A 16,872-nucleotide genomic window follows, 5' to 3' on the forward strand; every position below is an offset into this window, starting at 1 on the left:
AAAATGGATTATACTTTTATTATCGCATTCTTGTCTTCATGCACTACTACAGGGGTGGCCAACCCGCGGCTCGCGAGCCTCATGCGGCTCTTTAACTAGTTTCATGCGGCTCTTCAAAGCTTCAAATCTTCAGCGTCCCTTCCGCTCACTCCACCCTAACTGTGTGTTCACACCGGGCGCGAATGAGGCGTCAAACGCTAGTGATTTACATGTTAAGTCAATGTAAAGACGCGCTTGCGGCGCAAATGAGGCAGCGCGAAAGACGCGAGTTGCGTTAGTTGAAAAATCTGAACTTTGGCGAAAATTTGCGCCGCGTTAACCAATCAGGAGCCTGCTCTAGTAGTGACGTAGACGACGTAGCCCCTCCTATGAAGCGAATTTCACGCGCGAATAGCACGAATGACACAAAATGTTCAAGCGTCCAACTACTCCCGAATAGCGCGTTTTTGACGCCTCATGTGAACACACAGTAACATCGAACAGGAATTTCCAAAAGGGACTGAACTTCGCAAGAACAAGTTAGCACACAATGTTAACTGTTGAAAATTACTGATATTATCATGTTGGTGTGGTTATTTTCATTAGATCTGGCTGAGCAGAGGTCTGTGAATGCGTGCATACATGATTAAAAGATGATGTTAATGTGTACCCATGTGTATGATGTGGCTCTTTGCAGTAACACAGAAAAAAAAGTGGCTCTTAGTCTCTGACTAGTTGGCCACCCCTGCACTACTACGTTGATAAAGGGACGTAGACTTGCAAGTTCTTTTTAACCATGAAACACAAGCTTTTGTAACAAATGACTATGTAGTATTGATTATATATACATATACTATTAATAAATGATGTATTTTAATACAATGTCCGTGTTAGCAAAGCAAAAAAAACATTGTTGAATTTGTCTGTGAGCGTAGCTCCGTGGCGCTAGGTGGCAGTGACACCCGCGTAGCGTCACAGAAACGCGACGTGGAGGAGACGCGTCGCGTTGCTTGTGTTTGTTATTGATCAATCGGCTTTGCTGTTTGATTAATTAAACCTTCATCAGTAAATGGCGGTAACAGCACCCAATATATAACTTGTCCCAGCCTAACAATGACTTTGTGCGGCTGTTTATGAGCAGATTTGGGGCGTGCTCGGTGTTTTGAAGGGAAGGAGCGTGTTTTGACCAGTTTCGAGGTGAGTGTCTTCCCATGCAAACCATTTTAATCTGCAGCTACTGTAATAATTGTTAAAAAAGAGGAAGGATAACGTTAAGACCGATCGTTTCAAATCACAACCTTACTATCTCTCTACCAAACCATTAAATGAATGACATGCAGGAAGCGTTCGTTGTGTATTAATAGTACACTACTGGCTAAGTGAACTACATTTAAAGTAAGTGAGGTGTGTTAACCTGTTTAACAGAGAAAGTGCTGTTTTTGTAGTTTATGAGTGTGGACGAAGACTCATGCTGTAATGATGTGGTGGTTCAGGTTGAATATATATAATGGGTTCATTTGGGAGCCGGTTCCAGTCGACCCCGCGGGGCCCAGAGGACACCGCGGAGAGGCAGTGCGCAGGGAGCAGACACGGGTGCGAGTGCAGGAAGAGAAAACGCAGCTCGCGCTGCGAGTGTGACAGCGAGCTGGAAGAAGAGGACAGTCAGCTGGACACACCACGCAGGTGAGAACACCTGGATGTGTCATGGATAACAACAACAGTTAGATGTGTGAGGGTTCTTTCATCTTCCAGACAAAAGCGTGGTCTTTATCCTTCCTCTTTTTTTGGGACTCAAATAGGAAGAAATTGAAAAGCACGTCCAAGTACATCTACCAGACGCTTTTCCTGAATGGAGAAAACAGCGACATCAAAATCTGTGCACTTGGGCAGGAGTGGAACCTACACAAGATCTACCTGTGTCAGGTCGGTCCGGCCGTTCAGTGTTGTCGTATAAAGAACAAAACGTGTTTATTTTGACTGGCGTGTCTTTATTTTAATATACTCTTTTTATTCCCTTGTCATCGTGCAGTCTGGATATTTCTCCAGCATGTTCAGTGGGTCCTGGAAAGAATCAAACATGATGGTTATCCAGCTGGAGATTCCCGATCAGAACATCGACACAGAGGGTAAATGAAAATAAGACGCGTTCGTCTTGTCAGAATCCACTATCCAAAGATTCATTCATATTCTTTGTTTTCTCTGTAGCCTTGCAAGTGGTTTTTGGGTCACTTTACCGGGATGACGTATTGATCAAACCAAGCCGGGTTGTTAATATTCTCGCAGCTGCTTGTATGCTTCAGCTTGTAAGTACTGTATGTTTAATGTTACATTGAACTTAATGACGTAGCAGTTGGATTTATAGGGACATCTAGTGGTGTAAATGTGGCATGACACAAACAATGGTTTTGAGTTACTGGTGTCATTGAAAAAGTTGTTCATTGTTTATTTATTCCAGGTGTGAATGCACAAAAGATCCACATTTTTATTCTGATTTGAGTAATGTGGCAGTTTCTGCCAATCTCATATTATTAGTGCCTATACAGTAGTATTGCATACCTTGTATCTGCGAAGAGTTTGATGTAATGTCAAACAAATATTATTTCCGAAAAAAAACGAGTTGCCAGAGGTGGGATCGGTGGTGGGATGGAACTACAGCAACACATCATCACATTAATCCCTTCGTGTTTTGTACGTAATGCACGTACGCGCCGATTTCCAACAAAACTGGGGAAGTGTATCAAGTACACAAATACTACGTCATGCGTCCAACTGTTTTTTTCACAAGTTGACCATGTTAAGCATGAGAAGCCAGCATGTTAAACAGTGTTAAGAAGTCAGAATGCATGACATGGCATGACACCCGATCTTTAAGCAAAACTGAATTTGTATATACATTTCTGCAATCCTAAAAGAAGCCGTTGTCTCTTTTGTTGTATTTGCCAGGATGGACTCATTCAGCAGTGCGGAGAAACCATGAAGGAGAATGTGAACGTCAAAACTGTGACCAGCTATTATAACTCAGCCACTATGTATGGCTTGGACTCCGTCATGAAGAAGTTAGTTGTTTTGTTTTATAACTCTAACATTCATATATAAATATGAATATGTTACAATGATCGTTGCATGCGCACTCGCTGTGTGTTACAGGTGTTTAGAGTGGCTCCTCAATAACCTCATGACTCATCAGAATGTGGACCTCATGAAGGAGCTCGGGTACGATCTCGTAATGTATATCCATATCTGACCTCATTCGAAGGTTGAGTGCTGATATGTGTAAATTCAGTGGTTCGATATGTTGGTTTTAGGGTCGAAATTATGGAACAACTCATTCAGTCCTCTGATCTGTTTGTTATGCAAGTGGAGATGGACGTCTACACTGCACTGAAGAAGGTGAGTGACATCATACGGCAGCTCTTTTCCAAAACATAGGGGCTCTCCTGTGCCTAGCACTTTTCGTACATCAAAGAGTAGGGACAAATGTAATTTATAAATTTGAGCATATCTGATGGAGAGCAGCAAACCTATGTCTTATTTCTCTCCGGTAGTGGATGTTTTTACAGCTTAACCCTTCTTGGGACGGCCCTATTAAACAGCTTCTGCTTGATGCAGATGCCTGGCTTTGTAAAAGGAGAAGTGGTAAGTCTTACAAATATGTAAAAACCACATAAACAAATCCATACCCTAACTCTCATTCTGATAAACAGAGTCTGGAGACGACGAGCCATTCCTGAACACAGATGACGGGATGACATGTGTCCCTGTTTTCAGGCACATCCGTCTGCAGTACATCATCAATGACCTGGCCTCAGCCCGCATGCTGGAACGGGATAACATCGTGCCTCCTGGTATGACCCTTAAACGGAGCTTTACTTGTTACAGCTTTTTCTTGCCAAAATTAGCTCAGAAAAAGACAGAAAAGGGCTGTGTTTTTAAAGGGAAACAATACAAACATGCATATTAATAACCAAAATAATTTCCAATTTATTATATACACAATGTTCTAGCCATTATACAATGCATTTTATCCAGATTTTGACTTTTTGATTTTGATTTATCAACGTTATTGTCTTCTCGGTCATTAGCTGACGGGGCTAATAATTCACGTGTGCTCTAATACAGAATAAATAACCAAATAATAAGCATCTTATTATTGTTTATCAGTATATTCTCATAATATATAAAGTATATGATTATGGTGGATGCTGATGTCTTAAAGGCGGTAGTTTAAAGCTATGATTTAATGCACGCTTACCTTGAACAGATGCTTACTGATACTGAACGCGTTCTTCTTTTATAGCAGGCAGGCTGGCTTGTGTCAAGAGGACATACCGCAAACTACTGTCCCTGTGTGTTTATATATATGATCTTATGTTTTACGTGTCGTATTTTACTGTTATATATATATATACACGGAATACGTGTGTGCTTCACTGTTGGGAAAGAAAACAAGTTTAGGTTGCAACCATTTGACATCACAGATTTTGAGGCAAAAAAATGCCGGCCTCTTAAGTAAAATTTTTATGAATACTGTGATGGTTAGTTTTTTTTTATTTCACAATTATAAAGTCATTGCCATTGTTCATATGTTAAGCCATAAATCGCTCCAACCCAAGGATCCTTTTAAATGTTTTTAAAGTGAAGGTGTGGGCGAACTTGAGTCAGGCGGATTTGGGAAGAAAAGGGAATATATAACTGCGATAAGATGACTTTGTTAATCAAACATACAGCTTTGTACCTGTCTGTGTTTGGTTGTTATGAAATTGGGTTTTTTGTGCTTCTCTTTTCTTCAGAGTGGCTGAACAATGTGTACAAACAGCAATGGTTTGCCATGCTGAGAACAGAACATGATAATGATAATGGGTAAGGCAACCATGTTATCACACCTCTACAGCTGAACATCAGCATATGCAAGTTTGTACCAAATTGGACAGGAACTATTTTTTATAATATAAATATGGAATTGTTATAGGCCCCAAGAAGCCAATAAAGAAGAGTTTGAGCTGAACAGCATGCGCTGCGGCCGAAAACTGACCAAAGATGGAGACGTGAGTTTGACTCCGTGATGGCCGAAAGTGGCCTGGTGGGGCATATTTGTGCAATATCTGCTTGTAATGCCCCCTTTGGTTAGAATTAACTATTAGAAATTGAAGGGTATGGTACAAAATAGACAAGATTCTTGTCAGGGCTTGTGGGCTTTATTCTAATCGACCAAAAATGCATAGAAACACGAAAGCTCACAGGAAATAACTATTTTAATATTTGTCTGTCCTATGGTGTAGTATTGTTTTATAGCTATCCCCTTAGGGAATATATTCAAAGCGGAGCTTTTAACTATTTAACATGAATTCAAAGTTTAGATGCATCTTCAATGAGATAATAAGATCATAAGGGAAGATGTCCATTTTTTTAAAGTTGGACATCACGTTTAGACACAACTATATTTGTATCGTATACTACAGGCTTGTAAGTATTTTGACTTTTTGTGCTGTACGTTAAACATATTTGTTTTCGCTCCTACAGTACTGTTGGCGATGGACCGGGTTTAATTATGGTTTTGACCTGCTGGTGACATACACTAACCGCTTCATTATTTTTAAAAGAAACACACTCAGTCAGCCATGTGGCGGCGCTGTCAGCTTACAACCACGTCGGCATCTTGCATACAGGTGAGCAGAACCAATTTATTTTTTATATCAAAGACATATTACCTGCTTGTTCATTTTTAGATAAGAAAGTAATTCAATTGTAATTATTAAACGTGTGATTAAAACTGATGTAATATTTAATTTAATGTTGATTATTATTGAAGATTTTATATTAAAATGTAAAACTTTTAATTTGACTATTATATTATGTATATATACTTTATTTAAATTGATATATACATTTAATTTAAATACAGAAGGAACAACACATCACACATGTTTTACTTCATTTCAGATTGCGTCTTGCATCATTTGACAACAGTGGAAAATTAGTTTGCAGCCGATCAACTGGCTACCAGCTTGTTACGCTTGAAAAGGACCAGGTATCTTATCATGAGGTCAGAGTCAAATCATTTACCTTAGAACTGCATAAGGTTTTGACCTTGCTTCTTGTTTTATAATCTCAGGAGTACGTGGTGATGAATTTGGACAGTCGGCTCTTGTCTTTTCCTCTGTATGTGTGCTGTAACTTCCTCTACACATCTCCAGCCAATGAGAGGAGAGGTGATGCATCAGAGCCACAAAGCAGCTCGCGCAGTGTTTCATGACCTCACCCGACATCACATCAGCAGCCCAGTCATTAACAGAGACTTACTATTTTAGGTTTTAGTTTTGGTTCACTTCTTTCTCATGTATATTTTTTATTTCTTTCATTCATTTGTAAATAGTCAGGTGCCTTTTAAATAATTTGCTGTATATCAACAGCCAAATCTTATCACAGGTGCTCTTTGTTGTGTCAGTTTCTTTCCGCCTGTTTCATGGTTTGTATTTTGTTGGAAGTTGTTTTATATGTACAAAGTTTTCATTTGTCATTTGTCTTGTATCTAGGCTGGTTGTTGATTTATCAGGCATTCCCAATTTTTATCAAAAAGGAAAAAGTACCATCATACTATGAATTTTGTACGGTTTAAAATTGTTCTGGTGCTTGCTAAATACATGTTATTGTTGTCAATGCATGCCGATGTACAAACATCAATCTTGGTTTTGACCAGCAGGGCATTTTATGTGACCTCTACTGATGTCCAGTGTAACAGTACGGTTATTTATACACAGTGAGGTGTTTTAGCTAAATGTAAAACCTTTTGGAGCAAAGCAGCATCGGTTAGAAGTCCTTTCAAGTTCAATAAAACAACACTGACACATGTACATTGTCTTTGACATCTCATATAAAGGATGTACAATAAAATTACTGTAACGTAAGGAATAATTAAAATTATTGGGTAATGGTCAGTTACATTGGTTATGCAATTGACCAATCAGAATCAAGTATTCCACACGGCAGCATATCGTTAATAGCATTAACAAATGGCAAGCTTACTTCGGACCACATTCTTTATTGTCTGTACAAAAACCACAAACAACATCAACAGAGAAACAAACGCACGCCATTCACTCAAACTGAGGTGAAAGTCTTAATAACCTTCTCAAGGTCAAGCTCTTTCATTCAGTAAAGACATGAGTTCATTTCAGCCATTTTGTATAGCCTTGCCATATTGGAATACAGCCTCGGCTCCTTCAGTGAGGTATAGAGTTCAAGTTTTCCTTCAGTTTGTGGGTCATACTAGGCAGCAGGTTCAGGTGGTCGTCCACGCAGCTGCCGACACATTTGTCCATCAGTGCCCGCACGGCGGGCTCCTTCGCTCCCGAGTCGAACAGGTCCTTGGCCTTGTCATTACAGTTCATTGTACACCTTGTGAGGCGATCCTGTGGGCAAAAATAACTCTTGTTAGTGTGTTACATATTAAAACATTACAGTGTCGTGACCCGGTAAAAGTTAACTTACTTGAAATTGTTCAAGCTCACTGGTGACCAGTCCTTGAGCTTTAGCCAATGGAGTATGACAGCGCTCTATACACTGATGCACCTGATTCATAGAGGAACCTGGAGTCTCGCAGCATTCAGCACTGCAGCGAAACATGCGTCCCTAATAATATATAGAGAAATGACAGTGTTCTGAGGGGTTACGTAATATTCACAAACATTTTTAAATAATGTCCTGCATTGTGACACTGAAACTTTATACAGTCACGTCACATGTACAGTGTGAATACAGCACATGCGTTTTTCATGATTGCTTTTTTGGCTGAATAATACAAATTGTACACAAAGTTATGTTTAATAACAGTCATAACACCAAAAACGTGATGCCAGCTACACATTACGTCATTATAATAATATTATGATCAAACATGGGTCAATGAACAGCAAGGATGCCCCTGTAAAACACAAATGTGGTCATTTTTTATGAGGAAAATCAAGATTACCTGCATTTTACGGATGTGATCTCTTTCCAGACTCTGAACCATCTCCTCCACTGCCTTCTGCACTCGAGCCTGCTGTGACTCTGCCATTACTGATCTCAGATGACCTGCTTTTTATCACTTATATAGGTTTTTATATCAACCGGCCACCCTACAACATCATTACTAAAACCTTAATAATCACTGCTTGAATAACAGAACTGTTTGATTTTTAACAGTAAGGTCACCTCTTACTGTCACTCCAGCGTGAAGCACGCTACTTCCGCTCTTGCGTGCGTCCCGTTTCCGGTTTTGTATTGCTGGGACGAATCTGCGGCCGCCGGATCGAATGTTTGTTTACATGCGATACTTTTATTGGACATGATCGGAGTATTTACTTCTACCTGTAACGAGGTATTTTCATTTTGCTAAACATTTGACAGCTGCGCAATTTAAACACGACGTGCGTGGAAAAAAAACATCTGCATAAGAGTTAAATTAATGTGGTGGTAAAGTAATATCAACTATTTGTTTTGCGTCGACCTTTGCCGTACTTTGCGTTATAATGACTATCGGCGCTTCACGGGAACGGTGTATAACAATGCAAAATAATAAAAGTTCGTCATTGTGATTTTGATTTATTCGTGCTTGCCTTCGTAACAACAGCGAAACTAATTTGAATATTGATGCAATGACTTGAACACACTTGCGCAAGTTGCGCATGATGCGCATGATGCGCATGGCAGGTGTAACTGAACGCAAGGACGCGCGCCCTTTACTCAACATAAATGCTATTTACTGTAATATTTTTGTAATGCATTTTAGAGATTAAGGTACACGATAAGTTATGTAAAGCATGTGATTTCACATGCATATAATAGATAACAGAGTTAACATTAGTTAACATCCCACTCCTGCCAAAGTTCAATTGCTATTTGAGATAGCAAGTTATATTAAGGAAATGGGTATTAAGATGAGCAGGGCTTAACAAATATGTTTATAACTTATGTTCATAACTATTTGCTTTCTTAATTTACTTCTACTTTTAAACAGGTGTCAGCGTTTGTGAATAACTCATTTTCCAGTATGGCTTTGAGAGTCCTGTGTTGGAAAACTCTTTTATTTCTCGGGCTTTGTCAAGTTGGACTGAGGGGTCTGGCCACTGCTTCAGATGAGAAAGATCCTCCGAAGAAAATTGGTATGTTAAAGTTTGTATTAAGTCAAAGATTATACATTTTGATTCAGTTGGATAAAACTAAATTCAACGACGAAAATATGTCATTATTTATGCACCTTGTGTCGCTCACAATTTGTATATAACTCTTTCTGTCAGTGAAACGCAAAAGAAGATATTTTGATAAATGTCTCCGTAATTTGTGTTCATACAATGAAAGTCAATCGGGGACAATGTTGTTTGCTTATTTAAACACTGTCAAATTCAATAGTAACAGTATCGGAATCAGCCAATAGTTGTCTGTCCCAATCTGTATCGGCCAAAAGATCCTAGTGCATATGCATCCCTAGTTGTAACTGCTTTACTGCAAGGGTAATTGTTTTTTTACACAATTTTTTGCCAGTAGAGCATATCTTGTGTGAAATGTTGAACATTCTTTTAACATGTGAATGTCTTTTCGTCCTACAGCAATAGTTGGAGGAGGTATTGGAGGCTCGGCGGCTGCATATTTCCTGAGACAAGAATTTGGTCCATCGGTAAAGATCGACGTGTTCGAGTCGGACACCGTAGGAGGTCGTCTGGCAACTGAGAACATCGGAGGACACGAGTACGAGACTGGAGGATGCTGTATTCACCCGCTCAACCTGCACATGAAGCACTTTGTGGACAGACTCGGTTAGCATTCAGTTCGCTTCTTTTAAGCTCTTGTTCGAAATGCTCAACTGGATTCCTCTGATCTTGCAGAGCTTTTGACTGTTCTTATCCATTCACTAGGACTGTCTCCACAATCTGATATGCCTTCCAAACTGGCAATATTCGACGGCAAGGAACTGATCTATGAAGAAAGTGACTGGTACATAGTGAATTTCATACGAATGCTGTGGAGATATGGATTGAACTTCATTCGGATGCCTATATGGATGGAGGGCGTTCTGGAGAAGTTCATGAGGTCAGTGATGTTTTTTTATTTTACAGTTGTAATTGTTGATCCCAGAACATGACTTACAGCTCATCTAAACCCATTTCTTTTTTCTCCGTAGGATATATCAGTACCAGCAGTTTGGCTACTCCTTCTCCAGTTTGGGGAAACTTTTGCACGCTATGGGTGGAGAAGATTACGTCGCTCTGGTCAATCGGACGTTGGAGGAGACCATGCTGGCTGAAGGATTCTCGCAGGTCTTTCTCAATGATATCATAATGCCCATCACGCGATTTAACTACGGCCAGACTGTCCGACTCCACGGTTTTGTTGGTATGACTGCATTATGAAGGATATTGGTGTGTTCATAACAAATGTCATTGGTTTCTCAAAATGTTTGATGATACGTACCCCAAGTATTTTGTAAATATGGTGTACATCTCTCGCAGGAGCCGTAGCAATATCATCAATGGACCCAGGGTTGTGGGCAGTGGACGGAGGAAACAAAAAGGTTTGTTCTGGGCTTCTGAACCACAGCAAAGCTGTACTTGTACAAGCACGGGTGACAACCATTTCTATGAAGACGAGACCATCCAAATCCGGTATAGTCATTTAATATATACTGTATGGTAAAAGTACTTATGTGCTTTTGAGTTCTAGCTTTTTCTGTTTTTGGGCAATTCAAAAGTTATGGATGTGACATTTTGTTTTAAAACCTGAAATTGGAACTCCAAAGAGAATTCAAAGGACCTTTTTCACAAGCCTTTGATGGTCAAGGGTCAATCGTAAATCCTCCAAATTAAATTTTTTGTAAATGTTTGTAAGTTTATAACACAACACTGTGTAGGATATTATCTTTGCATCGTATTACAAAATAAAATTAATGATAATAATTCATTACATTTATATAGCGCTTTTCACTTGACATTTGAGTTGTCTTGTTGAACTTGTTAAACACATGTCGCCACAATTGTATTCATGCTTCTTATTGTTGCCGTTAAGGTTCATCTGCAAACTTATACGAAGTGAATTACGTCAGCGAATCTGGTGCCGCCCAGTCCACGTACAACATAATTATAGTCGCCACCCCCCTCCACCAGGGCTTATCCGACCTCAACTTCTCAGGCTTTTCCCCGCCCATCCCATCCAATTTCCCCGGCCAGTTCCACATAACGGTGACCACTCTGGTCCACGGCGTGCTGAACGTGTCCTATCTGGGCGTCACATACAAGCCCGAAGACTTCGTCGTTTCTGACATTTTCACAACGGATAACAAAGCCTCCGTCATCCAGAGCTTGCACTCTATAGACCCGGTTCAGATCCCCAAGGGCTACTCCCGCCCTCCGGCCAGCCAGAAAAAAGTCTGGAAGATTTTCTCCTCTGTTTCAGTGTCTCAGGAGGAACTAAAGAAAGTGTTCCTCTCCTGGGACTCTGTGGTGGAGAAGCGCTGGCTCGCGTACCCCTCCTACACCCCACCGCAGCGCGGAACCCCTCCGTTCATCCTTCACAACCACCTGTACTATCTCAACGCTATGGAGCGGGCGGCCAGCGCCATGGAGATGAGCGCCGTCTCCGCTCGGAATTTGGCCCTGCTCGCCCATCACCGCTGGTATCAGCAGACGGACAAAATCGACCAAGAGGATTTGCACATCAAGCTTAGAAGTGAACTTTGAAGCAAAGGATTTATAGCAAAAAGGAAATTTATGAGAGACAGATTTGTGTTGTGTAATTGAAATGACAACAGTTATTGGGGAGGGCTATACGCTTGTGGATTTGTCAGCATTTTTGTATTAATTTATACAGATACTGAGTTTTTACTGTCACTAGAAAAGTTCTTTGTTATTAATTTGTTAATTTACTCCATGATCTGCCAATGAAAAGCTCATGGTTGGAATACATGATGACTTTTGATTTATGACTTGATTATTTAAAAGGTAAAGTCTTTACAACACTTTACAATAAGGTTATATTGGTATTTTAACAATTTCGTTTTCTCAGCATTTAATAATCATTAGTTAATGTCAATACAGTTATTCATGTTAGTTCATGGTGCATAAACAAATTTAACAGTTACAGCGTTTGATTTTAAAAATGTTTTAATAAATGCTGAAATGAACATGAACCAAGATTAATGAAAGTTTTAGCAGTATTGTCTAATGCATTAACTAACCTTATTATGAAGTGTTACCAACTATTTTTTACCTTCTGCGTGTATCCTAGACAAAAGCCAATAAAGAAGCAAGCATTACATTATTTTATCATTACCATCACAGAGGTTCTGTTAGTATATTTGCCCATATAATAATTCTGTGTGTCATTAAAAGTCTGGTACTGTGTTTAGCAGATGTGATGAGTATGTTTACACACAATGTTTACAACTTCTTACATTTAATATTTTATTACCTTTTATTGCCTTAAAGAGGCCTCGATACAGTTTGTAAATTGTGACGGAGCTTGAATGACAGGAAAAGACTTTAAAGAGCATGGTTGGGTAACGTTAACTCTTTAAGAAGTCTCTTATTAAACCAATATTTTATAAATGAGCTTCACTCACTAATACCCGTGCACATATTACTACTACTGATGGACAATCTTCTATTGCCCATGCAAACTGCACTTATTTGTTTACCTTTCACCTTTTAAATTTGAACAAGAATGTTAAGTTAAATGTTGATGGAGATTTTTCAAATACCAAATGGATGGCTTGGTGGTGTTGTTTTTTTAAATAATATTCTGTTGGCAAAATGTGTTTTAAAGCACCTTGAATCTCAATGTTATTATACAGTGTCATTGTACTGTACTTATCTAAAGTGTTTGACTTGTTTGATTTTCTGGTAATGTTGTCTACACTGTCTTTATTATTATTATTTTAATGTGATATTAAACTTTTATAAGTGCAACTGATAAATAAATATCAATCTCAAACATTATTTCCAGTTACTATAAAGCTGTTTTCCTGCTGGATTTGCTAACTTAACTTTAATACTTTAAAGAGAAATTTTATTCACTTTTAAAATGTACATGGTCATTATAAGTACTCTTTCAGACATTATCATAAGGAGAAACAAAACAGCCCAAATTTATTATAACAGTGATAAACAAAAGAGGAACACAGCATCACTCAAACACAGAAAATTCTTTTCACTTTTTCTCTACAACCAAAACCTGTCAAGTATTAACAGTTTTTCTCATATGCCAGAATTACTTTGCTAGCGTTTGGTCATAAATCAAAATTTGTGTCCAGATTCATTTTCGTAAGCGCTGTCCCCGTCCAACAGCACCTCTGTCGTCTCAGGGGTCGTCTTCTCTGTTATGCTTGAAGCTTGTGTCTTGGCTAAACTTCCGTAAATAGCCATGGCCTGTAAAGATTGGCCCAAAATGAGTTACAGAATTAAACTGCTGACAGATAACATACCACATTTTGAGAATGATTGTCATTATTGAGCTCAAGTCAGACCTGAGTGACCATGCTGCCGATATCTCCTGTATTAGTGGGCAGAAGGATTGTGTTGGACTCCTTGGCCAGGTTGGAGAAAGCGGACACGTACTGTTCAGCCACAGTTAAAGATGCTGCGGCGTTTCCATTCTGTAAACAAAGTTATATGTTATTTAGATTCCTTTGTATTGTGAAACAGTACAACCATATTCATTCACACGTGTGAATTTGCATACTATTAATACAGTTATGATCTACCTGCCGAGTGAGCGATTCTGACAGCACTCTGATGGCTTTGGCTTTTGCTTCAGCTTTGGCCAAAACAGCATTTGCTTCACCTGTATTGCACAATAAACATTATAGAGAGATTAACATGCCAGGGGACTTCTTTTTTTAAAACAGTTGAAAGATTTTCAGACTTTAATGCTGAACAACAATATTCTAATCTACTAATGTTATTCTTATTGCCAGATCTTAAAAATAAACCCACCAGCTGCTTTATTTATCTGTTCAGCCTTCTCTCCCTCCGACGCCAGAATCTGAGCTTGTTTACGACCCTCCGCCACATTAATGGCCGCTTCCCTGGTTCCCTCTGACTCCAGAACAGTAGCTCTCTTTTTCCTCTCTGCCTCAACCTGAAATGTAATTCACAGTACATCATATCAGTCCTATGATTAATGTGTGATTAATCATGCCGGTTTACGAGAATCATTTTCTGACCTGCATTTGCATAGACTCTTTAACCCGTGGGGGTACGTGAATGTCTTTGATCTCATATCGAAGACATCGAATGCCCCAATCATCTGATGCCTGGTTTATAGAATGGACCATATTGGAATTCAAGGACTCTCGCTCCTGTTGGGAGATAATGAAACTAAATGTATGTTTGCTGCAAGAGATATAGTACGAGACAAACAGTTTAAGGGTCAAACTATTTTAGTATTAGACACAGTTTATACCCTAAAGACTTTGTCAAGGGTGAGTTTTCCTAGCTCTGATCTCATGGTTGTCTGTGCCAGCTGAGTGACGGCATACTCAGGGTCTTCCACTCCATAGCTGGCCTTCAGAAGAAAATAATCGCAGTTTAGAAAACAAGGTCTGCAAAAACACAGAGTTACTGAATACTGTTATAATTTACCTTAAAAGGGTCAAGTATCCTGAGATACAGAACTCCATCTATCTGCAGTGTCACATTGTCTAAAGGCAACACATATCAGATTGATTTCAATAATCCATTTAATTATAGTAAAAGAGAAGTGAAACAGATGCCAACATCTGTTACCTACCAAGGGAAACAGCTGACTGTTCTGGAACATCAATCACTATCTCTTTGAGGCTTTGAACATATTTAACTCTGTCCAGGATTGGGATTAAGAAGTTAAGACCCTGCAGAAGTTAAAACAATGTTACGGGCTGGAAAAACAAAGGAAAACCAAATTGATGCTGTTTTGGGATTGAGGAACTCACTGGTTCCAGGATTCGGTGGAAGCGGCCCATTCTCTCCACCACCCATGCTTCCTGCTGGGGTACGAATAGAATCACTGTGTTCATTGGGAGGCTGGAAGCCCATCGCTGCTGGGCTCTAGTGCCCCACACCACCGGCACAGTTTGTCGTGAATGCTGTGTGCAGGAGATACAGAATATTACAATATATACAGTACATGAAAGGGATAATGTACAGTAAATGAGAGAGGCAATTTCACTTCATTTACATGATTCTTATATAAATATAATTTTGGTGAATTAAATAATCTTTTTTTACTATTTAAAGGCAATTAATTAATAATGTTAAGTCAAAAGTACATACTGAAAATATGTTTAAATTGTATTTTCTAAACATTGTTGACTAAAATTCATTTGTGTTTTCATATTGAGAACAATCTTACAACAGCATATCCAAATTTCTACACTCGTGAAAATGTCAATTGTCAAATATCCAATCACAAAAATTTTAATTATATCAAATTAATATAAATCGTTAATGCTTGTGGCAACATTTGTTCTTTGCTGTCCAGACAATAAAATTTGTCATTGTAAGGATATTAAATTAAGTGATATCCATATAGTGAATTACTTTCTATACTCTCAGTAGTTTTCGACAATATGCTGATGTCACACAGGTAGATTATGTTGCATCAGACGTCTAAGTGAATTGTTGATATTAAAATGAAATGTATCTCTAAAACGCACAAATATTAAAAATAAAATGTATATCATTGTATGGAAAATAATGCCGATTTCAAGAGAAGCTCAAGAAGAATGTAAAATTGACTTGAAGTGTCAAACACAGAAGAGACATTTATAACAGTTACACAAATGTGTTACCTTTAAAAGGCCGCTCCCTGCCCGGCACACCACTGTCCTGAGCATATTTAACCTTTATGATAACAGTTGCAGAGATCGTTTTCAAGAAACGAATGAACTCTTTACAGGCTTCTCCTACAAACGTGACCCTTTTACAGCTGCGGAAATCAAAGTTACAGAACCACACGCGTGCGTCAATGAAACACATCCGGGTCTTTCAGGGAAACCAATCCTGTAAATGTGACGTTCCGGGCCACACGCAGTATACAAAGCGCACAAATTAGATTTTTTTTAGATTTAGACTTTTTACAATTTGAACAAATTGTGTTATACAGATATATATATATATTCATGCATGCACAGCAGCTGCACTTTGCACGGACACTTCCCAGCGCCCCTACACTATTTATATTTATATGTGACCCTGGACAACAAAACCAGTCTTATGGGTCAATTTTTCGAAATGGAGATTTTTACATCAACTGAAAGCTGAATAGTGAAGCTTTTATTGATATATGGGTTGTTAAGATGGGACAATATCTGGTGGAGATACAAGAGTGTAAAACTCTGGAAGGGTGCAAAAAATTTAAATATTGAGAAAATCGCATTTGAAGTTGTTAATCCGAGGCACAGTAGCAGGCCATCCGCTCACAAAAATAATGTTTTTATATATTTTGGGTTGAAAATGTCCAAAATATATTTATGGAACATGATCTTTACTTAATATCCTAATGATTTTTGGCATAAAAGAAAAATCTATAATTTTGACCCACACAATGTATTTTTGGCTTTAACTAAAGATTTCCCCGTGCTACTTAAGACTGGTTTTGTGATCCAGGGTCACATATATCGTTTTATATTGTTTAACTTCCTTCCTCCCATCTCCCTCTCCTCTATTCGGACAGTCGAAAAGCATTTCAGCGCATGACGTGTGTTTGTGATAAATAAACTTGAACTTGACCGACCACAAGATGGCGATATCGAAAAATACGCGAAAGGTAAATTGGAATAGTTGCGGAATATGTTAGAAATTATAAACATCTGTATTATGTTGTCTTATTTCGGGAAAAGACACGTGACAACATTTATCAACAAACAAAAACAGACAGAATTGT

At 38.8% G+C, this 16,872-nt stretch overlaps 4 protein-coding genes across 4 annotated transcripts; 2 read left to right on the forward strand and 2 right to left on the reverse strand.

The window, feature by feature from the left end:
• Positions 1-910: 910 nt before the first annotated feature.
• On the forward strand, positions 911-7,095 carry gmcl1 (germ cell-less, spermatogenesis associated). Its single transcript, XM_079448506.1, has 15 exons — positions 911-1,176; positions 1,473-1,662; positions 1,779-1,902; positions 2,009-2,105; positions 2,185-2,282; positions 2,923-3,035; positions 3,127-3,192; positions 3,285-3,369; positions 3,525-3,615; positions 3,684-3,824; positions 4,770-4,839; positions 4,949-5,024; positions 5,500-5,645; positions 5,920-6,007; positions 6,092-7,095. The coding sequence occupies exons 2-15, from the start codon at positions 1,487-1,489 to the stop codon at positions 6,230-6,232; spliced, it is 1,512 nt and encodes a 503-aa protein (XP_079304632.1). The 5' UTR covers positions 911-1,176; positions 1,473-1,486; the 3' UTR covers positions 6,233-7,095.
• Positions 6,553-8,211, reverse strand: fam136a (family with sequence similarity 136 member A). The gene is made up of 3 exons (XM_079448510.1): positions 7,949-8,211; positions 7,468-7,608; positions 6,553-7,388 (listed from the first exon to the last, which is right to left on the reverse strand). The coding sequence occupies exons 1-3, from the start codon at positions 8,033-8,035 to the stop codon at positions 7,200-7,202; spliced, it is 417 nt and encodes a 138-aa protein (XP_079304636.1). The 5' UTR covers positions 8,036-8,211; the 3' UTR covers positions 6,553-7,199.
• Positions 8,189-12,939, forward strand: pcyox1 (prenylcysteine oxidase 1). The gene is made up of 7 exons (XM_079448505.1): positions 8,189-8,338; positions 8,978-9,122; positions 9,567-9,773; positions 9,873-10,047; positions 10,139-10,350; positions 10,467-10,619; positions 11,020-12,939. The coding sequence occupies exons 1-7, from the start codon at positions 8,306-8,308 to the stop codon at positions 11,688-11,690; spliced, it is 1,596 nt and encodes a 531-aa protein (XP_079304631.1). The 5' UTR covers positions 8,189-8,305; the 3' UTR covers positions 11,691-12,939.
• On the reverse strand, positions 12,932-16,140 carry stoml2 (stomatin (EPB72)-like 2). Its single transcript, XM_079448507.1, has 10 exons — positions 15,779-16,140; positions 14,921-15,073; positions 14,740-14,839; positions 14,592-14,650; positions 14,413-14,514; positions 14,174-14,308; positions 13,944-14,088; positions 13,712-13,791; positions 13,475-13,603; positions 12,932-13,376 (listed from the first exon to the last, which is right to left on the reverse strand). The coding sequence occupies exons 1-10, from the start codon at positions 15,821-15,823 to the stop codon at positions 13,245-13,247; spliced, it is 1,080 nt and encodes a 359-aa protein (XP_079304633.1). The 5' UTR covers positions 15,824-16,140; the 3' UTR covers positions 12,932-13,244.
• Between the last annotated feature and the right edge of the window lie 732 nt (positions 16,141-16,872).

Source organism: Barbatula barbatula, assembly GCF_947034865.1.
Source record: "Barbatula barbatula genome assembly, chromosome: 24".
Lineage (NCBI taxonomy): Eukaryota > Metazoa > Chordata > Actinopteri > Cypriniformes > Nemacheilidae > Barbatula > Barbatula barbatula.